The sequence below is a fragment of the Nothoprocta perdicaria genome, unplaced genomic scaffold (assembly GCF_003342845.1).
Source record: "Nothoprocta perdicaria isolate Ctin4 unplaced genomic scaffold, notPer1 scaffold_145, whole genome shotgun sequence".
NCBI classification, from domain to species: Eukaryota; Metazoa; Chordata; class Aves; order Tinamiformes; family Tinamidae; genus Nothoprocta; species Nothoprocta perdicaria.
In genome coordinates, this window is record NW_020454594.1 from 137469 (window position 1) to 160799 (window position 23331).

At 39.8% G+C, this 23331-nt stretch overlaps 1 protein-coding gene across 3 annotated transcripts in view; it reads left to right on the forward strand.

Annotated features, from left to right (window-relative positions):
* EPSTI1 (epithelial stromal interaction 1) overlaps positions 1 to 23331 on the forward strand; it is a 48736-nt gene that overhangs the window by 10587 nt on the left and 14818 nt on the right. For all 3 annotated transcript variants that reach the window (XM_026034509.1, XM_026034507.1, XM_026034510.1), the window contains exons 3-7: positions 388 to 471; positions 4225 to 4298; positions 4915 to 4998; positions 10135 to 10208; positions 22392 to 22485. In XM_026034509.1, coding sequence (XP_025890294.1) covers positions 388 to 471; positions 4225 to 4298; positions 4915 to 4998; positions 10135 to 10208; positions 22392 to 22485 — 410 coding nt within the window. The remainder of the gene's footprint in view (positions 1 to 387; positions 472 to 4224; positions 4299 to 4914; positions 4999 to 10134; positions 10209 to 22391; positions 22486 to 23331) is intronic.

Genomic DNA, 23331 nt, shown 5'->3' on the forward strand with positions numbered 1-23331 from the left:
GGGTACATGAACACTGCATTAGCCTGCAAAACTCCTGAATTAACCACGAAGAGTGTAGTGTTTATCTACTGATTTCCAGGAGTTCAAAAGCAACCTGCCATCATTTTTATTTATTTATTTTAGTTTTCCTCTTGGGGTTGGTGCTAGACCCTGGAAAGTCCTTGGGTTTACTCACTCATACAGTCTTGGATGAGATGGTGTTTGCCCCACATGCTGATGGCTCCACCGGAACAGTCAGTGTCTTAGGGGGGATCTCTGCATCCATGAAAAACAAGAATCTACCTGTTCTTGGGTGGGTCTTCAGTGTTGCATGCAATTAATGATACTGCCTGCTGCTTAGTGCTACCTCTCACCACTGCATATCTGCTTATTTCTGCATCTCCTCAGTTGCTAAGAAAGAGCTAGATGACCTGAAGAGGTGGAAGGAAGACCACAGGCCAGGGCCAATTAAGTTCACTCCACAGAGACTGGGTAAGAAACGTAAGAGTTGTTACAAATTGCAAAATACATGTAAATATATTGACCCCTCGCTACATGAGTGTTTTCACTCCTTTTTATAAGCTTGTTATTTATAAGCTTGTTATTTACTGTCAGTTGTGCTAACAGGAGTTTGCTTTAAATGCTTTGTGGATTTTGATGGTCCTGACAATGAAGATTATTCTTGAAACAGTGGCATAGATTATCATTCAAGCAATCTGTCAAGATCAGTGTAGAAAATCTGTATTAACAGGAGCGAGAGGTTGACAAGCCCACCTGCTGAGAGCGCTGTCTATAGTTAATGTCTCTGAATAAACGTGCACCTGGCATTAGTGTGCGGATGAACAGCCTGTGTCAGATCCTTATCACTTACTTATGAGTAAATTCCTCCAGGTTAGGGGCCACTGTTATACTATTGTATAGGGAGCCTGACTGCTGGCTTTTGAAGAGGTAAAGCTGATCCCTTCAGCCTCAGGCTAATGTGCATGAGGTTCTGTATAACCAATCTTAACAAAAACAACTCTGGAGATGAGTGGAAAAAAACAAAACAGGATAAAAAGCAACACAGATACAAGTCACACTGGGTTGAACTGTGTGTTTGGTAAGTGATTGATAGCTTTATCTTTTATAGACAAAAGAGAGGAAACATAGTATATCTCTTCAGATGGAACACATAAGGCAATTAATGTGGCGCTACTTGAAATTTAGCTTTAAGGAAGGGTGACAGAAAGAACTGCAAGGAAAATGGGACAGCAGATTGTGCTGCAAAGAAGTATGAAACAAGAGGGAGGTTATTAGAAGTGTTTTCAACTATTAGCCTTCAAACTTATCTTGTTTTAATATCTTTCACTAATGTCTTTGGCACAAAAAGTAGGAGTGGGCTGATGAAACTTGCTGGCAAGACAAAACTTGAAGGCATCATCTGTACAGAATATGATGAGGCTATTGCATGGAAAGAATGGGATGACCTTGAGGGACTGCATTAATAGAAATGGAACAAAACTCATTATGATGAAGTGAAGGATTATAATAGTACCTTTATTGGTTTGTAAATCTATAACTTCTCTTCCTTCTTTTTGCTGTCATGGGATAATTTGGGGTGTGCTATGCAGATTATTGTCTATCTTGACCTCTTGAAATTCTTTACCGTGCTACCCAAGTTTATTGGGGCAGTAGCATGTGTTTAAAAATTGTCTTCATGTGGGAGATGGCAAGAGGATCAGAATTCTTCCTAATGTGAAGCATTTTGACCTGACTCCAAGCCAGATTTGTTTATTGGGTCAAGGTGGTACTGATCCCACATGCAGTTTTGCCCTTCTGCCTGAGTCCCAGGTGCTTGAAGTGGTGAATCTCCTTCTGCAATTGAGTGCACTACCCTTTCCATTGCAGGTATGGGGATAGGCATGTTCTTCATCTGTTTTACATACCAGCTGCTTCCTCCCTGTGAGCAATTCCTAGAAAATATGCTTCTATCCCAATAGAACTAAAACACCTATTGCTGAAGAAAGTGAAATAAGAAAAAGTTGGTCTGTGGTGCCTATTAAGCATGCCAGCAAGCTGACTGCATAACTGGAAATATAGGGAGAAACCTATAGTAAGTAAGAATGTGGGAAGTCTGTCGTCTCTGATTCCACTGCGCTTAAAAACTTTCTTGAGAAAGAAGCATTTAAAAAATCAAAAAGCTTCTGAAAGAGTGGGAGTTATATGAGCTCTTCCGTCACTGCCTAGCTACTACTTAGACTCCTGGAGACTGAGGCACATGAACTATCTTAAGTGCCTCTGAGAAGTGGTAAAGTGCAAGGATTATTAGATCTTACCATTTCCACAGGAGTAAATTCAGAACAGAAGAGAGTTCAAGAGGGAGGAAGAAAAAGTGTCATCCCTAATTTCACAACCTTAGGTGCTCATCAAGGAACAAGTATCCTATGTTATTTTCTCAGAGTGTATTTTTTTAGGAGACTGCTCATCTAGTCCAAATCAGAGAATTCTTGAAGTTTTTTAATACTTGTGCTTTTCTTAGGGGAATACTGTGGAGTTGAAATCTGGAATGCTTATGTGACTGGCAAGCTTTAAGGGCACCATGGAGGATGAGAGTGATGAATCATTTAAGTTTCATCCTTTTCTCAAAGCATGAATGGAGCAGGATTGTAAAGAACAAATCATGCCTGAAAAAAATGAAATGGCTGCTGCTTTGATTATATGATATAAAGTGATGCCAGTCATAACACACCAGTCTGACTTTGTGAAATATTAGATATGTTACAGCCAAGCCAACTTGAATGAATTAAACCTGACTGTAAGGCTGTGGGTAATGACTGATTACTTGTTATGAGCTAATGTCCAGCAGCACCTGCAGAAGCTTGCAGTGAACATAAGAGTGATAAATGTTGCTGATAGCAGGGCAGAAGAAAAGAAATATCAAGCTTCTAAAGCGGTTAGTAATATTTTCATTTCGTAGACATGGGGATGAGCTGCTAAACGAGCTGTATGCTTATTGCTGATGTAAGCTTGTTGCTTGTATCCTGTATAGCCTCATTCTTATGGAGTTAATTGTGTGCATAGGGATGTTTCGATGCTTAAGGAATTGATCTCCCATTCCCTGAACCTCAGAAAGGCACCTTAAAGATTAGTTGGCTACCATTAGTAAAGGGAAGATTATTACTAAAGGGTGATTCATGCCCTTTCCTGCAAGCAGGATGGACAACCATGGAGTAGATGTTTCCAGTTTTAAGGACCTGCACTACCAGAGGTGAGTTAGCTCCTCGATTACTCTATGCAGGATCAAGCTGCAATTGCAGAGTTAGGCATTGCAGAGTTAGTTCCTCCCTGCAGTGAGGAACCTCTCAGAATCATCAAGCAAATACACAGCCTTTGCCTACAGAATAGGGCTTGTAGTCATTTTCTGCTTCCCAGATCCCCTAAACTGAGGGAATAATTTACTAGTTTCCCTACTACTACCACCACTGTCCATCCCTACGAACACCTATCACTTCCAGTATGTGTGTGTGAGCAGGTGAGGAGTGTGTGTGGTTGTTGGTTTTTTATTTTTATTTTATTTTTAGCTGAAGACTGAAGCTGTGTGGGCAGAGGCTTAGATGCTGTTATTGGAGAAGATGCCCTCAGAAAGGGCATCTTCTCTCCTACCTGGATATGACTGCGAGGTCTCTTCAAAAAGCCTTTGATTTCATTTTAGAAAGGAGATCCTTCCTCTAGGGGATTCTTCCTCAAGGAAGAAATTGTAGTGGCAATATCCAATCAGAGCTGGCAGGAACTCTGATTTCTTGTAATTGATAGAACAGAAAATATTGGGAATGAAGTTTTCAAAGTGTGTGTGTTTGTGTGACAGACAGAGGGATGGATGAACTGAGCAAAAGTGGAAAGGAATCTGGGCCTGGAAAGGAAGAATTATCTGTAAAGCATGACTGATCTTCTGAAAATTGAATAGTTTTTCTGTTGCTGTAAACTGATCATCCACAATAGGATATATTTACTGGCAGAATGGATGACAGAATGTATATTCTGTAAATAACAACTCAGTGCTTCTGGAGGATGGACAAAATGATTGAAAAGGTCTCCTATATGCTTTTTTTTTTTTTTTAAAGAAGTCAGACAGCTACTGTAACTATGAAAAACTTGCTGTATATGCATACATCTGATCTGTTATTGCTGTGTTTTGGAATGACTGACATTTGAACTTAAAATAAGTGCTTATGCACAATGCAATTTATATTTTCTTTATCTGTTTAGGTGGAAAAGAATCAGAAGATCAAGCAAGGCAAAAACAACAGATGGTGCTCATGCAATCTAAATACCAGCAAAAGGTCAGGAAGAATAAATTTATTTGTTTATTTTAAAATAACTAGCTTAAAAAGGCTTTTCTGTAAGTTTCATTGCTTCATATGGCTGTAAAATGAACTCCCAGCTGCTTGACAGAAGAAAGTCATGAAACCTGAAGCAGCAGCAGAAAACTGAAAACAAATGTTCTGCACCAAAGAAAATGAGGAAACTGGCTATATATATGTAGCAAACCATATCACAGATCATGTCAGTGCGCTCGGAAGTCACACACTTCACTGTATCTCCCAACATGCCGCAGACACTTCAACTAATTGATGAATGTACCAGCCATCCAGTGCTGTATGTAGAAATGTTGTTCTTGTTATAAAAGGTATAAATGCTTGTAAGTTATCCATCAGCTTTGTGATTCCTTGCATAGATGCACATATATCAATCCCAGGTTTCTCAGTCTTCTTAAAGCCAATATCAGAGTAGCTGTTGCACACTCTGCTTTATTAAATGAAATGTTTCAGTTTAAGAAAAATCTCCAGTAACTTCCATCAAACACACTTAGGTTTGAAAGATACAGTACAGGAGTCAAGTTATCTTATGTGTTTTTTATACATACATTTGCAAACTTTTTATGTTTATGTCATATAGCACAAGAGAGAAGAATATATAAGAACAAAAAAGGCAGCTGAAGAAGCTGAACACATGAGAAAGAAAGAAATTCAAAGAGAAAAGGTAAATGTGGTTACAGTAGAGCTGGAACTGTAAGAGAACATGTATATTTTGATGCCTTATTTTAATGAACTATGTGAAACAGATTGCTTATGTGAATTGGTGCCCCTGAATTTCACCAGAGAGTTAGTGGAAGCTGACTTCCCTTTCTTAGTAGTTCAGTAAATGATATCTGTCTTGATATTCTGTTGGTCTTGCTTATTCAGTTGGTGTTTCAGGAACTCCAGTGTTGTGGTTGTGTCCTTAGGAGTTTGCAGAAATTTCCTGGAGTATTGTGTGCAGTTCTGGGCTCCTCAATACAAGAGGGAGGTGGAGCTTCTAGAGAGATGATTAAGGGACTGGAGTGTCTGCCTTATGAGGAAAGACTTAAGCGAGCTGTTTCACAAACAGCTTTCCTTCTTTTAGGTGTCCAAAAATGTGTTTGGTCTGTGTACTGGCATTGTAGACCTGTGCTCATGCCTGTTGGTAAGCTCCTGGAAGGTGTAAGAATGCTGCGGGGCCTACAGCATGACCCTTTGCTGTGACCTTGTACCTGGAGCAGCTTGAAGGCATCTGTGTTGCAAGTTCAGTGCTGAGAGCAGTGGCAGTCCTCCCTGAGCACACAAAGCCAGCCCCATGTCCACAGACTAACTTTACTCTTCGGTGTAGGCGCCTGGTCTTTTAAGATGCATTGGCTAGTATGTAAAATTGCTTTCTCTTCTCTTACTGGGGGAGCATATATATACCATTGACAGCTCATGGTCAGATCTGCAGTTTTGTTTCATGTTTGTCTCTGCCAGTTACTTGCACAAAGCTGCTCCTGGGCTTTTGTGCTATGTGAAACTTGGGAAAAGTTTGCTCACCTTTTTTCTTGGTCCTCTGCCCTTCTTGAAGGGAAAACAAATGGTGTTCAGTTGAGAGTGTAATCTGTAATTTCAAAAATATATATGGGAGGGGGATGATAGTGATGTGCATGATGGTTATGAGAGAAGGGGAGATTTAAGATTTTCAAGGTTTGTCTTCACAACAGTAAAAATCTTCCATGTGCAACCTGAAGGCTGAGGTGTGATTCACCAGTCATCAGTCCTGAATTGCATACAATGGCACATAAACAAAAATGGCCTTAACTGAGCCTAGGTAGGGGTTAATCTTGCCCACTTTTACCAGTTGATGGTGGTCCTTGGGGATAAACTCATGCACAGTAACCTGCAGGGGTATAAACAGTGTCATGTGGAAATGTCATTAACAGTTACCAGCTCACGTATAACTCCAGAAGCAGCGATGATAACAATGGTAGAAAGGGGATTCATTATATTTTATTTACCTATTAAATATGTTGTTTGCCTGTGGGCATTGGACAAGAAGAATATTGCAAGACTGTCATAATTTATAGCTATACCTAGAAAATATATTGATGTGGCAGTTCTGTTTTCATGCCATTTAATTTCTTTACCTTCACACCCACGGATTATAAAGTGTTTATAGGCGCTTTAGATAGTAAAACTCTAACAGCCAGTTTCTTCTAAAGGAGGGTGTGATATCATGGCAAGCATCTTTGGCAAACAATTTATTTTGAATAAACTTATTTGCACAAAGCAAACAAATAAAATAGAGGAGTATGAAGGAGGTCTCTTAACTTGAATTAGTTTATTGGGATTGTCTTCCATAATAGTAACTGAGCAGGTAAAGGTTTCTTCTTGGAATATGACATTAATATACTTAAGGTCTGTTATCGTTATTATTAAGTTATTAAGAAAAGCATGGTGGAAAGCCACTAAAGGGTGTTGATCTGTCTATTTCTTCCTGCTGCAGATGAATAGTCCCTGAGAGGTCAGGATGGCAAGGAAGGGATCCTAAAGGACTGCTACTACAGGGACAATGTTAGGACATCCTTTCTCCAGGAGAACAACTATTTTTATATGGTAAATTAGTGCATGCAGGGATTCAGCTAGGAGCTTGTCATTCTGCAAATTCACAAGCCTGCCTTTCTTACTGGGCAGGCCTTCCTTTGCTCAAGGTTATTATTCATTCAATAAAAACAAATTGTCTGACAGTCTGAGAGGAGATAATGGCAAGGCAGCTTTGTCAGCAGGAGCCCTGAGACTTTCGCAGCTGGAGAGCTGCTTTGCCAGCCCACGTGAATTGCAAAGCCCTACAAAAGGCTGTGTGATGCCCAGAATGTGTGCAGATGCTCTGCTTGGGTTTCTGTGATTGTGAGGATGATGTGTTGCAAGCCAGTGCTGCTTAGCATGGCTAAGCATGGGCTCTGATTAAGTTATTGCTGCAAATGCCCCATTTTCAGAGAAAAGTAGTGTCTGTTCTTCCTTTATGTTTGTGATGGAGAGAAAAATGGGGGACTGTCAAAGCAGTTCCCTTCTTGGAGATCTTGGAGTCTCCTTCTCTGGAGATCTCCCAAACCCACCTGGATGCCGCCCTGTGCCCTGTGCTCTGGATGTCCCTGCTGGACCAGGGACTAGATGATCTCTAGAGGTCCCTTCCAACCTCAACCAGTCTGTGACTCTGTGAAATAATTTTGGAGTTTTTTTTGCTTATGTGTTTTAATACCTGGCCCTAATACTGAGGTGGGTGTCTGATCTGCAGAAAGTGTGGGAGTGTGTGGGGAAGTAGCATTGTTATTCTCTGCTCATTTGTAGAGGCATCTGCAGTTTGCTGTATTCTGTGTAGCCTTCTGCATCACCGATTTCTCCTGGGCTAAACCACAACTTAATTTGAGTCCTTTTGGATGAAAGGGCAGCCAGATTTCCAGGAAAATGAGCCTGTAGCACTAAAGTTGTGCTGTTTTGCATACAGCACACATGCAGAGATCTGTATGATTAAGAAGCCAAATTTCAGTACATGACATGTTTCAATTTTCTGCCCTTCAATCTGTGTTCCTATTATCCTGCACTTAGGATTTCCTCAGTGTTCTAGGACTCATGTAAATGTAGAAAGATTCAGAAGAGTTGAAGTGAAAATGTTCAAGTTTATTCCAGTGTGAAACCGACTCTTCTTCTGCTTTTACATTGCTTAGAAACAGTCATGCCATCTTCTGAAGCTGCCCTATTTAAAATGAGCTGTAACTTCATTTTATTTTTTATCAAATCATGTGCTCTTTAATTTGACTGTGTTAATCAACATGAATGGTCTTTTCCGGGAATTTGCTAAAACCAGGCACTTTACAGACATTCTGCTAATGCTTTTCAACATGTTTACCTTCATATCACAGCTGTTCCACTCTTGGCTTTATTTTTGAAGACGGTGCCAAATGTGAAGTGCTTTGGCAGTGTTTATTGATAGATTGTCATTACTTAGAGAATATCCCATTTGCTTTTTCTGTCATATTTATGTGCCCTAAGCAGAATCCCAAGGTAAACTTTCAGGCTAGGCAGCAGTTACACCATCCTGTTATAGAAAATAACTTCCATGTGCTGGAGTTTTCTTCCAGCACCACTCTGATGCTGGAATAAGTATAGAGTGTTTGCTTCTCTTTTATCTACTGGGAGCTGGGGAGGTAATATCGAAGAATTAGATTGATCAAATTTAGTATCATTCTTCTAGCTGAGAGCAAGGCCATGGCAACCCTGGTAAGCTTTGGATTTTAACTTGAAATTTATCTTAGCTTTGACCCCTCTCTGTATATGTTCTTTCAAAGGCATAAGTATCAGCTTCAACATTGAGCAGAGGGTGGCAGAAAGCCTGGGCCCTGTCCCTGTTGTCACAGGGGTGCCAACATCACTGTTAGTGGTACAGATGCTATCTGTATTAGCCAAGATTTAGTTTCTTGCTCGTTAGCCAGGGTAGGACCAGGTCCCGTAAGGATCTTTTCCAATATGGATCATTCTGTGTTTTTTATGGAGTCTGCTTAGCAGTGTTATCTCACTAGTACTGAAAATGTTGCCCCCTTTAAATGAATAGTGGGTCTGAATATTTCAGCTCTCTGGTGCTGAAGTGCTTTCCAAATGCTTTCCAAGTCTGCTGCTACAAGATCTGTTTGTGAAACCTGGGTGAAACAGAAGATGAAATGTAAATTGTTAAGTTGTGCAGATAAGTGGAAGTTTTGGCTTAAAATTATCCATCTCTGGGTAGGATAGTTAGGAGCAGGCAAGGTATTCCACAAAAGAATATAGAAATGGCTGGTATATCTCCCCTATTTTAATTAGGTCAGTAGTGTATACCTTTTACAAATATCTCAACATCCTCACTGACTGGTCACCTTATTCAGAGAGCACTTCCTTCCTATTTTTTCCCCCCATTGCCTCTTCCAGAAAAGCAACCTCCAAGTCATTTACCTTTCAGTATCTGTATTGTTATTATACAACCTAATGCCTTTGTGTTTTTGTTTGTTTGTGTTGATCTGTAGACATCTGACAGGGTTGCGGTTTTTGTTGGTTGCTTTCTTTTTTTGAATCCAGTACATGCTGAGGAGGAATTTGCAGTTTTCTCTTGTTTTGGGGGAAGGAAGGGACAGGGCGTAGGTACCTAACCAGCTCTTCCACAAGGGCATTGCATCCCATTTTAAATGTTTTAAAGGGGCTGGTTACTTCTTTGTCCAGATGTCCTCAGGAATTGTGTGCGTCAAAACTTGGGTGGACACTTGCACTGGGCATGGTATCTGAAATAGAATAGCACTGGGTAAGTGCAGATATGACTTTTATCTTTGCACTGCTCAGGACCTAAAGCTTCCAGAGGCCACAGATCTACGTGCAGAGCATTGTGTGCTCTTGTTGCTGCTACTGGAGCAGCAGAGCTGAGAGCCACAGGAACATCATCACCCAACAGCTAATCTAATTGCAAATGCTTCCACGTCTCGGAGTAGCCCATATCATCACTCACGTATGGGTTCCATTAAGCTGCATCAATTAATCCTAGAGATGGCCTTAGCATTACAGCTTGGGAGCTGCAAAGCCTAACGAGGCCCTCTGTGAGGGTGTGTGTGTCTGCCAGGGAAATCAGAGGGTTTTTGTGCTGCAGACTGGTCCCTTGACAAGTTTACGGAGTTGTCTAAGGCTCCTGGTCACGTTTCAATACTTCTTAATTTGGGATTGAGTCACTTGTGTACCCAACTACTACAATTGTTATTTTGAAAACCCGAATACTGAAATAATTTGTTTCTTGCCTATCAGAAATCCCAACAATGATTTACTGTTTTTAATGCTGCAGGCAGAGAGGCTTGAAGCTAAGAAAAGGCAAGACGAAGTGCAGAGAAGGAAGATGTACTCTGAAGATCAATATTAGTAAGTAAAGTTTGAATCTGACTACTCTTGTTTTCTCTCCTTGTTATGTGAAACTTATATTTACCATTTCTGTACAAAAACCGATGCCTTTGGAAATTCTTTCAGCAGGGGCATCTGGTTCATTGGCTCCAAACTACTGAACTGAAGTTCTGGGTTTTCTGTCATGCTATTAGACTTTACTGGCCAAGATAGCCTGTGTGTGTGTGGTGGTAAAGGAAGTTTGTTTGTTTGTTTTCCCTCTTCAAATAATGTTCTCCTCTTAAATATTTAACTTTTTCAATTTCCTTCTATTTGAGAAGCTGAGGGTATGTGATTAAGGAGGAAAGAAAGGACCTATTCTCTATTTTATGCTAACTTATTTTGAAGATCAAAGTGTTTTTATAAAAAAGAATAAAACAGTACCACACTCTAGATATATAGAAGTAGTGCTTGGATTTTATTTCTTCAAAAATTGAAGTCTTGCAACAGAGGATACAGAGGTACTTACAGTGGTGGATACAGTGCTAAATGGGAAGAGTCACATGCTGCTGCGTTTCAACAACATAGTTTAAAACCACAGCTACTATTCTGGAACTGTCTTGTCTAGCCATAATTTTCAGGTTTCATCTCTGTGTTTCTACATTTGAAAACAAAAGCAAAGCTTTAGCTGTCTCTAAATATTTTTCTCTTCAGCATCCCTGATCCTGAGTCAACTGAGCTAGGTGACCTGTTTTCTTTTTGTCTTCTCTCACCTCCATCAGATAACCAGAGTCAAGACCTCATGTGTTGGGAGAGATTCAACTTGCTTAGCATTAGACACTGACTCTAAAAGTCTGTCCTTTCTATGAGTATATAGAGTCCCTTGTAGGAAGCTATTTTACCTGTTCTAAAATAAATGCCTAGTACAAAGAACATGAATTAGCTACTAGAAATTCACCTCTACTGGCCATAGACAGAGACCGGGCAATTTACTTCAGCAGCCCCTTCTAAAGCAGGTAGGACAGAGTAACTGTCCTAACAGTAATTTTTACTTTAATAATAGCTCGTTTTCAGAGAAAATGTGGCATGCATCTCTTTCTCACTAATACCACTTAAAAATAAATAAAATAACTTTTAGGTGTGCATTGGAAGTGACTAGAATTTCTGTTACAGGACTTTTTTTCTTTCTTAAGAGAAGCTGCTTTATTCTGTGAGATCCATTCACCACCACCCCCCTCCCAGGATACTCCCTCTCTTCCGAAAACTAACCCTTCACGTCAGGAGTGTACTTGATGGCTTTATTTCCCCATACCTCCCTTTTCTGATCTCTGTGCACTTGTAAGACTGAAGGACCTTTTGCTGCTTTAGCTGAGCTACACACTCCAGCCTTTTGGCATTTTTTTACTTCATTTCTTACTCTTGGAGAAACTGCCGTTTGATCAATATGTGCCTTTTCTTCCTTGCTAACTACTATGCAAATCATAAAAACTTCATTAAATGTTTGAAATTGGAAATTCTTCCCAATTAATGTGGTGCATGCTACTGTTTTTCCCATTCTCGTTTTTAATTACTACTTCTGGTGGGAGATGGTGCTGGGGGGAGCATTTTTCCACTTTTTGACTTAAGTAATTCAATGCAATTCTCCTTCGTAGTTCATTCTTTTCATTCAGTTCTTTTGGCCATCAGATTTCTCTTAAATTCTCAAAAGATGCACTTTGAAAATCACAGAATTACAGGCTGACTTTGTGCTTTCTTTATCTAGATGAATGAATATGTGAACATTCAATGCAATAATTATCAAAACAGGATCTAAATTACATCTCCCCCTATTTATTCGCTGGTAAAGAAATCTAACTTTCGTGAAAATAATGAGGACTTAGCACAGCTCTACAATTTAGGTGTGGGAATTTAGCCTGCCATGAAGACCTGTTTCCTAGTAATACTTCTTTATTGCCAGATTTAGATATGGATTAACTCCTGCACTAATTGATTCCATTGACAGTGAAGTTCCTGACTTGCCACTTCACTCTACCCTGAAGTATTTATTTTTAACTGATTCAGAACACCTGTATCACATAATTAACACACAGTGCTGTTTGGTCACCTTTTCTATCTCTAAATCCTGAAGTAGTGCACCTTTGTTCCCTGTGTGATGGATTACTCTATCCTTCTCTGACTTTTAAAACAGCCAACTATGTCCTATGCTAGTAGTTCCAGAGCTCCTTGCTTACTTGCCCAGATTACCTTTTTTTTTTTTTTTTTTTTTTTTTTTTTAATATATAAGCATTAGAGCTATTCTCTTCTTGCCTTCTCCCCTCCCCTTTCTCCTCTGCCTCTGTCTTCTATTTTTGCCTTTCCTATTAGGCCTTAGGTCTTTCCTTAAACGCATTGCAAAGTCTTCCTCATGGGTATTAGTATTCTGCCCTTGGTGCCACTCTGTGTGGATTTATTTAAGATGAAGCTTTGGAGTCTCAAGCTCTGTTACCATGAAGGTTACATATAACTGTGCAAAGACTTTGTGTACTAAACAGACCGTAAGGGTCTGGTGAATATTATACCTGGAGAAAGTGAGTTGAAAACTTATGTATAGTGAATGCCAATCTCTGCATCTCCACTCATGTGGAGTCAACTCCATGTCAGCTCCACATCTCTCCTACTGTATGGTATAACACTACTGCCTTCTCCTCTGAAGAAATTTTTCAGTGGACTGAGTAGAGGATTCTTGGTCAGCAATGAATTGAACTTTGGATGTTGTTGAGATGGAACACGGTGTCCAGCAGTACTAGAAAGCTGCTGTCACGGCTCAGCTCTTGTAAAGTAACTCTTGACAGTGTGCTAGTTGTCATTAGAGCCCTATAATGCCAAGCACTTGGTATTTAACACAGTCCTGAATGCATGCTGTGTAAAAATGAGTGACTTGTTACTTCCATCATTGTGGAGACCATGTCTAGAGGCAAAAAGAGTAAATATGAGGTTGTGCCCCCATAATGTCCATCTCGGCTCGGGTATTTTGCTCTTGTTTCCTGCTTGCTGGCAGTGGGGTAAGGGAAGGTCATGAGCTGCATACAGAGCAACAACCTCTAAGAAATTGTGGCCTGTAGGACTATTTCAAAAATAAGCTGCCTTGTTAGGCCTTTCTAAGTATTCTTAGCTGCAACGTCATTATCTTCTTTAAAGAAATCAGTGCCTATTAGCTGAGAAAGCTTTTTAAATTGCTCGCCTCCTTCAGGTGTATCTTCCTGCACAGGATAGAGCCCAGCCAGAATCTTCCCTTGTATGAAGTTCATCTTGTATTTGATATGGAAGAAGCATCCAAGAGTCTTGGGTCATTAATATGCTGTACTAATAGAGCACAGCAATACACAGAAGTTCCTTGGTTCTGACTAAAATCCTGTTGCTGTCAAAAAAAACAGGAACTTCTCATAGAAATCTCTTTTTGAAGGTGTGATCAAATGACAGGAGGAAAAAATTACTGCAATCTTGACTGCTGTCTGGCAAATACAGTTATTTCCTAACTCTTGAAAGCTTTTTAGCTTCTTTATGCCCAAATATCTCTAAAATTGGACTATATCTATTGTGACAGTTGCTTGAACTCTTGATAACCTCTGGAAATGAGGTCTTGACTCGCATGTAGAAGTACCAGGATCAGCAGCTCTGCTGGCTTAGGTGAACTTGAGCTTAGGTGGATTTAAGTGGTTAAGATAGGCAAAATCCACAAGGTAGGTGTTAAGGTATAAAAAGCTTGACCAACCTGCAGAAGTAGGCTTTGGGCTAGAGGAGTTGTCCCCCTATAGCTTGTTCTAACAGAGGAGAAGTGCTTGAGAGTTTTGTTGGTGGCAGCATTTCTGTGGTCCTGACTGTACAGATATCAGATGAGGAAGATGCACACTTGTCTAGATGAAATTGCTTGTAGGTGAAATTTTTTTTTTTTATTTGTTTGTTTTTTTCTTTCTGTGAGTAATGGTGTCTTGGATGCAATTTATGTTTCTTAATACCCTGCACTAAAGACTATTTTTGTCAGTCTGGGTTAAAATGAATGCAATTGAAAGTTTAGGACCACAAAAGCTAATTCTTCGGGGGAAAAGACTGAGCATCCATCTTTCTTAGCAGGAATGAAGAAGAGATTAAGTGACTTGGCCAAGACCTCCCCCTTTCTTTCAGACACAGAAATGATCATTGAAACTATAATGAGAGATGGCCACCTGATAAATTGCCTTGCTGTGACTTGCTGAACAGGCTGCATGAATCTGTGCCTGAACTGTCAGATATCTCGTTGCAAGGTTTTAGCAAGCTCTCTTATAAGGTGCTTTTATTTCATTTGGATTTGACTTTCTGGGGGCTGCTGTGTTAGGTGTAGTTCACCTGGTTTCTAACAGCCGTCTACCTACATTTGTATAATGGGAGTAGCCTAGCACATAGGGTTGGAGCTTATGGTGAGGGAGGAGGTATTGCATAATTGTCTTATCACTTAATTCCTCCCTTTCATGCCTATTCATGTCTTTGTTTTTGTGAAGGTTGCACTTTTGTAAAAATTTCTGGCACTGTTGCACCAAGGTCCATGTGTGCATTCAGTGTATTCTGCTGTGAATTTGGAGCTTGAAACACAGAACTTGCTGGAGAGTCACTAAGTGAATATTGCAAATACAGTGCAGGAGTTTTCACCCAGCCAAGCTGATGTATGCTTGCCTGCCAAAGCAGTCTCTTCAGAAGTCATAAAATGCAAGAAAATAAAACCTGAATCAAAACAGAACTCTTATTTATCTATTTTTACAGGATAAATTCTAGTGTCCTTGCCAGTTTTCAGTCCTCTATGATGTGTGGTTCAAACAGCAGGCTGGTAGCAAATTTTCCCCACAGAAGTGCAAATGTAAACCTGACTTGACTTTCAATGTAGGCTGCCAAAGGGAGTGAAAGAGGACTTGCAGGAACCACACAAAGGTTTACAGCCTTGAGAATCTTTTGTTTGCTTCCTTTCACCACAATGTTCTTCATTTTGTTCATTTGCTCCTGATTATTTTAAGCGTTGTCAATTATTTAGCTAACAGGCAGAAAACTAGGCTTTTATAGACATCCAAAGGGACTCTCTTGAGTGTAGTAATGAAGGCAGTTTATTGAACGCCTGTGAGGTTGCTTTCTAATTGTACACATTAATCTGCACATGCAAGCTGGCTGAAAATATAGAAGCAGATTGCACATGCAGATGGAGCACACAGAATGGAAGATCTATGCAATAGACTTATACAAAACTGCATTTTCCTTAAAACTGGATTTATGTTTATTACTTCGGATAATAAATGAAACTTGATGTCTAAAATAACTTTGTAGAATATTGGAGGAGTTGGTGGGAGGAAAGAATAGTCTAGCAGTATTATTTMATCCAGTTGGGAAAAMAAAAMAAAAAAAAAAAAAAAAAAAAGTGGGTTGATAGGAAAAATTAGTTCTAGATGTGGGTGGGAAGTGAAGGAAATAAGTCTGTTGAGAAAATGGCTGTGTTCTTTTAACCTATTTTTATACTTTCTACAAGCCTTGCACCTAAAAAGTGCGTATTTTGTTCCCGTCCAGAAAAAAAATAAGAACCCTCGCTTGAGGACTTGCAGACAGGAATGTGCTGCCAGCCATGGATAGGATGTTTTGATCATTAAAGTTAGATTTGTCCCAGGCTCCTGTTGTATGCCTGCACATGGATCCCAGTGAAGTCTGTGAGTACTGTGTGTGTGAGATCAGAACATAGCTACCAAAAGGAATTGAGTTAGAAGGTGAGTAAATCCAATAGTGGAAGCAGGGCCTTTCTTCCTAGTAAATCCTGTTGGGAGGGAGTTATCAAATCATGCAGGAATCCCCTGGGCTAAGTATTAGACCCTTTCACCTAATAGTTTCCAGGAAAAGCTATTAGGAAAAGATCTATCGGCTCATGGGGAAAAAAAATTTGCACTAATTCTTGTTAATAACTTTTCATGTGGCTCACTCAGCTTTTCTTTTTAACAAAAAGTAAACCTCTCCTACAGGCATCTGTTAGATGTGAAGTACAGGAAAAAAGTCGGCCTCTGTGTAGGATGAGAGGGCTACCTGTTGCCCAGAGATGGCAAGTGGTTTTACTGCTTTGCCCCTTGTTGTGGCCCAGCCATGGGAAACATGATGGTTCCCTGTAACTTTTTAAACCACTTTTACAGAGGTTTATCACAGTGACAAAGGAGTAGATGTGGGAGGAGGTATGTATGGACTGTACACAGGCAAAAAGCTGTTTAATTTCCACTGACACTGCTTTCTACTTTCTTAATGAGTTAGTTTGAACATAAGTGCCTTTGGATTATTGTTTTTAGTTTTGATAAGCCTTAATATTGACCTCCAGTTTCATTCTCACTTACGCAAATGATTTTTCACACGTGAAAATCCCAAGTACAGCTCCATCTGGAGTCTTTCTCCATCTCTCAACATAGAATCTGCATAAAATTTGCATAACTCAGTACTCATCCCATCCTACCAGTGCGTAGATTTCTGAAATTCAATTTTAACATTTGATTTGAATGCCTTGTGTTAAGTTACATAATAAGAAAATGAAGTGCCTTAGCACCAGTCAACTTGGCTTGTCAGTCATAGCAATAGACTGCCCAGATTGCATGTGGCAGTGCACGAGGTAAAGCCCTGGATGAGGACAGAGCAAGAACAAGGAACAACCTGAAAGGTTCACATCTGCATCTACTGATTCCTGGGGCTGTTCTTAGAAAACAAAGGCAGCTTTTCTTGCTGGGAGCCTGTGGTGGTGTTAATGTGTCTCACTCTCTGCAAAAGTAGGTGTTATGCTTGGCCAGTTGAGTGTGTTGAGGTGGGGAGAAGTGTGCAAATTATTGTTACTGCTGTGAAAAGATGTCTGATATAGAATTCACGTTTCTCCTTTTTGAGAAGGCCCTGTTAGTTTTTTAAAGCCATCATGAGACTTGTGCAGAACTACGAGGCTAACACTGGGCATGCATGAATTTTGCTGCTTAGGTGAACTTGGAGAAAATGGTGGATTTTCATGTTAGTGTAGCTCACTGGCTCTGAATTTGGAAGCTGATGTGTTCTCTGTCATTCGTTACTGGATGCTCCTTTTGTCTCTTTAGTCAATGTCTGCTTAGTCACATGTTTTCTCTGTCTGAAATGGCTGTAATGATTCACCTAGGCTGGACTTGTTTATTTTTTTTATTGCTTTGTTTGGATGGCTCTTGGTTTCCTTGTGGACACTTTGTTAGAGTAATATTCTAATACTGGAGATTCTGTAGCTTGGGAAAACAGTTTAGAAGCTGTCTTGTTTTCGGTAGTAATAACAGTGACCATTATCATTTAAAAGTTGCCAGGACAAATAGATTTATATATATATAAAATATATTTATGATATATTCAAAAGTAATATGCTTTTTTAAAGTACTGGCATTAAAGCCAGTATGTTCTGCTGTGCCCTGGCATTTCAATATCCATCAATTAAAGCAAAAGAATGAACTGCACTAGTTTCATTGGGAACCAGTAATGAAGATTACAAACAGCCTTTTCTAATATATGCATTTTTAATGTTACCCTGCAAAAACAGTTTAAAAAAAAAAAAAAAAGAACTTTATAACTTTATTTGTATGCAGGGGAAAAAACATCTTTTCTTTACATCTTCATATCCGTGGAAATGCAAGGACTCAGTGAAATAAAAACCTAGCCACAAAAAGCTTCCTAGAACTAATCTTGGAAGGAGGAAGATTCTGGGAACTGGGTGCACATCCTGTATTCATGTCCTTAGGGCTGAATCTTTTTCAGAACTGGATCTTCCCTTTACCTTGCAGACCTCTACTTTCTGATGGCAAATTAGATGAGTGTTAAGACCCATGTGATACAAGAAGTCCATGCTTTTTTTCTGTGTAGGATTTAGACCTTAAGTCTACAGTTAAGGTCATTGTGGATCTTCAGTAATTTCCTGCTGGAGTCGATGCCCACAGTCAGTGGCACTTTTTGCTTCTCAGTTTTCAAGGCTGGGTATCCTATTAGACCCTGTTAAAGGACACTATTAGACCCTATCTAGGCCATAAAAAAAACCTCATTTGTCACAGCATATGCATTTTGTCCCCTCAGATTTGAAATGTTTGTAGGTTCCCTACTCTAGAGGTAGCTTGGGAGTGTCAGCTGTAAATTGTGAAGTTGCATTATTCTCAGTGCAACACATAACATGAATATTTCTGTTTTTTTATGCAGACACCAAGGACTTAACGTATATATGTTTTTAAGTAAAAGTTTTTATGAAATGCAAGTACTCTGTTTAGATAACGTGCAAAACTAGGAGCCATGTATCTAGGAAATACAGAGAGGCTTCTGTAGAATCTGCAAAGTGGGCTGATTTCTCCTGTTGGGAAATGTCCCCGCTTTTGTTATGCTATTAGCTTGGAAACAGAATCAGTATTTTTTCCCATTAAAGCTCTTAAAAACTTTAGCGTCCAAATTCACTTTTTGGTTTACAGTTGCTCCATCTATACTCATAAATTAAATGGTGTTAGGGACTAGGTTACTTTACTGCCTGCCTCCATTGCTTGCAAAGTTTTTACTTCCTAAAATGAGGCAGGTGTACCCAAAATGGCAGTTATTCGTGGCTAATATTAATTTCTGGAAAGCATCCAAGAGTTATTTGTACATATATTAAAGTGCTCTTTGGAACAGGTCAAAACAATGCCAGCAACTGTTCTGACAATATAGATAGATGGCGGAGTTGCTGTTTTAAGAGTATTGCCTAGCACTATTAAGCACACCAGGAGCTGTTGTTAGGAAAGCAAAAAGACACTATTCCCCACTGCGTAATGGGAAGCAAGGTTAGAGAAACACAAAATACCAGCATGAGAACGTTGCTTGTGCTACTTCAGCCTGGTGCTTCCAGGGCAGGGGAGAGCCTGAGGCTTCCCCATGCTGGCAAGAGCTCAGGTTAGCACCTTACTCATCAAGAGGAGGGTGCCAGCCTCTTGAGTTGTTTAGATTTTGCATCTCCTGGTTGTGAGGGACAGCAGGTTACTGATACGTGCAAATTAATTGTGTTTTTTGGGCTCTTGCTCTTCTTTCTGCAGTCCTTCTAGGGGAACGCATTTCTGGCATCTCTGATTAGCGCTTGAAATTTTGTACAAGGGAGATGTTGCACCAACTGTCTGCATGTGGAACACCTATGAAATGCTTAGATATGCTTATTTCTTCCTAGAGATGATGTTTGCCTCTCTGGGACATTAATTGAACTGTCGTTCCTCTGCCTCTCTCTTCCCAAGCAACATAACTTATGTTATGCCTTGCATTAAGATTTTAGGATAAATATTACGAAAAACACCACACAGACAACACTTTGATAGTCTGGCAACTGAAGATGTATTGCTAGGTTTCCACAGAGGTGAGGCACAGCGTATTAAAATGTATGACTGACTTGACAGTGTCCTTCTTCAGTCATTTTCAGAACTCTGAACCCCTTTCTTGCAAAAGGAACTCTATAAATTTATTGCTTGGTGCAGTGTAGTATGATGTCTGAATGTCTTTAAAAGTCTTGCTGAGAAACTTGATTTGTTTCCACCCTTGTAATTATAGTTTCTAGTACTGAAAGCTGAGTTATCTTTTCACAGATCAGGGAGTTGATCTGGGAAAGACAATGTCTTAACCCTCCATGCCATTCTTATGCCTGTAAGATATGGAAAATGTCCACATTTTCCATGCCATGCTCCATAAGGTATTAGGAAATCCAGCTGTACCCCAATTGCCAAATGGCAAAATTGCGTAATAATTAAAGGGACTTCTGGGGATCATTTGTCTTGCCCCTCTGCCCTCTTGCCCCTCTGCCCTCTCTATATTGCCCTGGTACACCTACTGAAGGAGGGTAAGCTAGAATAAGTTGTTCAGGATCATATCCAGTCAAGTTTTGACCATCTCCAAGGATGCTCTCCATAGTCTCTTGTGGCAATCTGTTTCTGTATTCAATCTCACCCTCACAGAAAAGGTGTGGGGTTTTTTTTTATGTTCAGGTAGAATTTCTTGCCTTTTGCCCATTGCCCTGCATCCTGACCTGGGCACCACTAAGAATTATCTGGACCCTTCTCTTTATACCCTCCCATTAGGTATCAGTAAATGTTGATAGGATCCCCCCCAGAGCCTTCCTTTCTCCAGTCTAACCAGTTGCAGCTCCCTTAGCTTCTCCTCATGTAAGAGATGCTCCAGTCCCTTAATCATCTTTGGGGCCTTGTGTTGGACTTGCTTCAATAAATGCATATTTCTCACACTGGGGAGCCCAGCACTGGACCCAGCACTCCAGGTTTGTCCTCACGAGCCCTGAGCAGAGGGGAAGGTTCTCCTGGCCAGGCTCTTCCCAGTGCAGCCCAGGATGCCCTTGGCCTTCCTTGCCACACTGCTCATGGTCAGCTTACCTGTTGGGAGCCGCAGACCTTCTCTGCAAAGCTGTTCTCCAGCACACCCTTTTCTGCATAAGGTTGGTCATCTTTAAGTACAGAACTTCATATTTCTCTTTGCAACCTTCCAGTTCTGTATCTGAGAACTTGCTGAGGGTGTAAAATATTTCTTCATAGAAAAAGCGACTACTCAAATTTATTCCAAGCTCTCTGCAGAAGTATTTAGTCTTTCTGATACAAAAATAAATTGTTCTTTTTGGCATAACTAAAAATGTAAAACCTAAATCTTCTAAAATTACTCTTCAATATCATCACTCATCCTTTTTTTTTTTTTTTTTTTCCCCTCCCTTAAATGGAGAGATTTTGTATTCTTAAAGCTTGGGTTAGAAGAGACCATTAGTTCATTTAACCTGGCACTCTGTATAGCAGGGAGTCTTATATTTCATTTGGTTCTTTCTGTATTGTGTGTGGCTGAGATCTATATTAATTCACCCTGCAATAAAGAAAAGGATGAATGATCTGGGAATATTAAGACTCTCAAGCTTTACCTTGCACAGCCCCAGAATAACCAGTGATCTATATTTTAAAGCATTTTTTCTGTAATCTGTACAGTAATACAGAAGAACTTGTGATTAAAAAATAGTAATAATAATGAAATTCTCTCCCTTCCTCCCCCATTCTCTTCAATATACCCATTGACCAGCGGGAGATTTTCCAAAACTGAATCTGCTGTCCTTTGAGGACGTAGAGTGAAAGATAAAACCATGCTTAATAGTCTGTTTCAGCAGTTAGTCATCATCACTGTTTGGCAGCCTAAGGTTTTTCTCCAAGGTTAAGATGCCTTTAGTATTGACCTCTTCTCCCCACAGAGCTCACTGGTTGCTCTGTAAGCAAAGCAAATCTCTTTGTGTTGTTGAATTCCTTTTGAAAGGCTCTTTCTGCTTTCAGTTCAGCACTTTCATGCTTTCTTTAAAATGGCAATGAACTACTGTGTCTAAAGCTGTGTACAGAAATAAAATTGCCTCTTTCCTCCAACTTGATTCCTCTGAATGAGCAAGGAGTTGAATAGATATGCCTGGGTCTGCAGGTTAGGAAATTCAGATTTCGGATCACAGCACCGCAACTCTTGCATCCTGCATTTGTTTAAATGCTGCTCTTAGGACTTTGCTTAACTGTACATTTTTGGAAGTGTGAATGAACTGATGTCACCTTGAAAATCTGATTAATAAGGGGTATGATTAGAAAAACGGTTACTTTTGCCTTAATAAGAAATGACAATGTTGTGCAAGTCCATTTCAACAAAGGACAAGAGAAATTATTTAAATGCTAGAAACACTTCCAACTTCAAGTAATCCATTGAAAGCATGTGTTATATTAACCGTGAAGGAAAATACCTTAAAATAATCTTTAAAATTACTTATCTGAGATTTATGAATCTAATAGAAATATATCCAACCAATCAATGAAGTAATTGTCATCTACTGAAGTCCAGTGGTATGTCAGCCTGTTTTAGGAGCTTGACAATAGGGAAAGAAAGCATAGCCAATACAGACCCCTAACATGGAAATGACAGTAATTATTTACCTGAAAATGCACCTGACAAATGCCTTATCCATGATACAGCTTCTGTTTCAGCTCTCCCCTTTCATTCTGTCTGTCTCTATAACCTTTTGTTCCACCTGTGATGTTTTTCAGTAGTCGCGTGATAAAATGCCAAGGCTAGATTCCAAGGATGGAATAAAAAGCTGGATTTTTTTTTTGTTGTTGTTGTTTTTGTTGCCTTTTTTTTTTTTTTCTTTAATGAAAGCACTAACAATTCTATTTGGATTGTATTTCTTTGTAGCAAAACCAATGAATTATTGAACAGACTGGACTTGGGTTTGCCAAAGAGTGATTCCTGTCAGATTGCGAATCGCGGCCCAGAGTCTACAGCATGGGTAAGTAAAACCATGGAATGTGAAATGATCTCTGTCAATTTTCCAGGTGCTGCCAATAGTGGAACATTTAGAGTATTCTAACCGAGCTGAATTGCCCCGACATAATTCAGTGAATACCAGGAATCCTTCTGGCTGAATGAGGTTGCTTACGTTGTTCTGCAATACACAGGCAGGGTTATCCTGCATAGTAGGGCACAGTCTTTATTACTCACTGATCTCTCCCTCATAACTAAGAGGCAGATTTATATTCTTGGTTCAGAACAGAAGCTTAAACATGTCTGTACCCATCAATTGGTGGCAAGCGGTTATGAGATCTCAGCTGGCTTATGTCAGGGGATGCTGCCTGTGTTGGAAATCTAGTCAGAGAACCTTATTTTTCAGTGTGTCATAAAAGTGATTCCATAGACTGCACTGGGACTTTGTCCCTGTTTGAGCCTAGAATCAATGTAGTTAGAGCAGATGTGAAATATTGCTTAAGTTCTAATTATTCTAATTGTTTCAAAAAGGTTTTTTTCCATATTTGGACAGTCTCTTTATGTCTAAACCAGTCTTTTCCCTGATGGAGAAACTTGCAATGAGGCAATTTAGGTGTATCAACCCTCAGATAGAAAATCTCTCATTTAAGGAACTTCTCAGTGGAGGGAAACCTGCAGTGGATGGCTATGAGGACATAAATTATTATTTTGGGCAACAATATTTGATCAGCAGAAACCTGAGCAGCCCTCTGTTGTATGGAGTCTTGAACATCAGCTGTTGAGAAAGGGAAGAAAAGATTCTTCTGAGAAAAAGGTTTTCTCAGGAGCCAAGGAAATGTGCCAGACTTTGTCCCATCTATAGAAATTATTT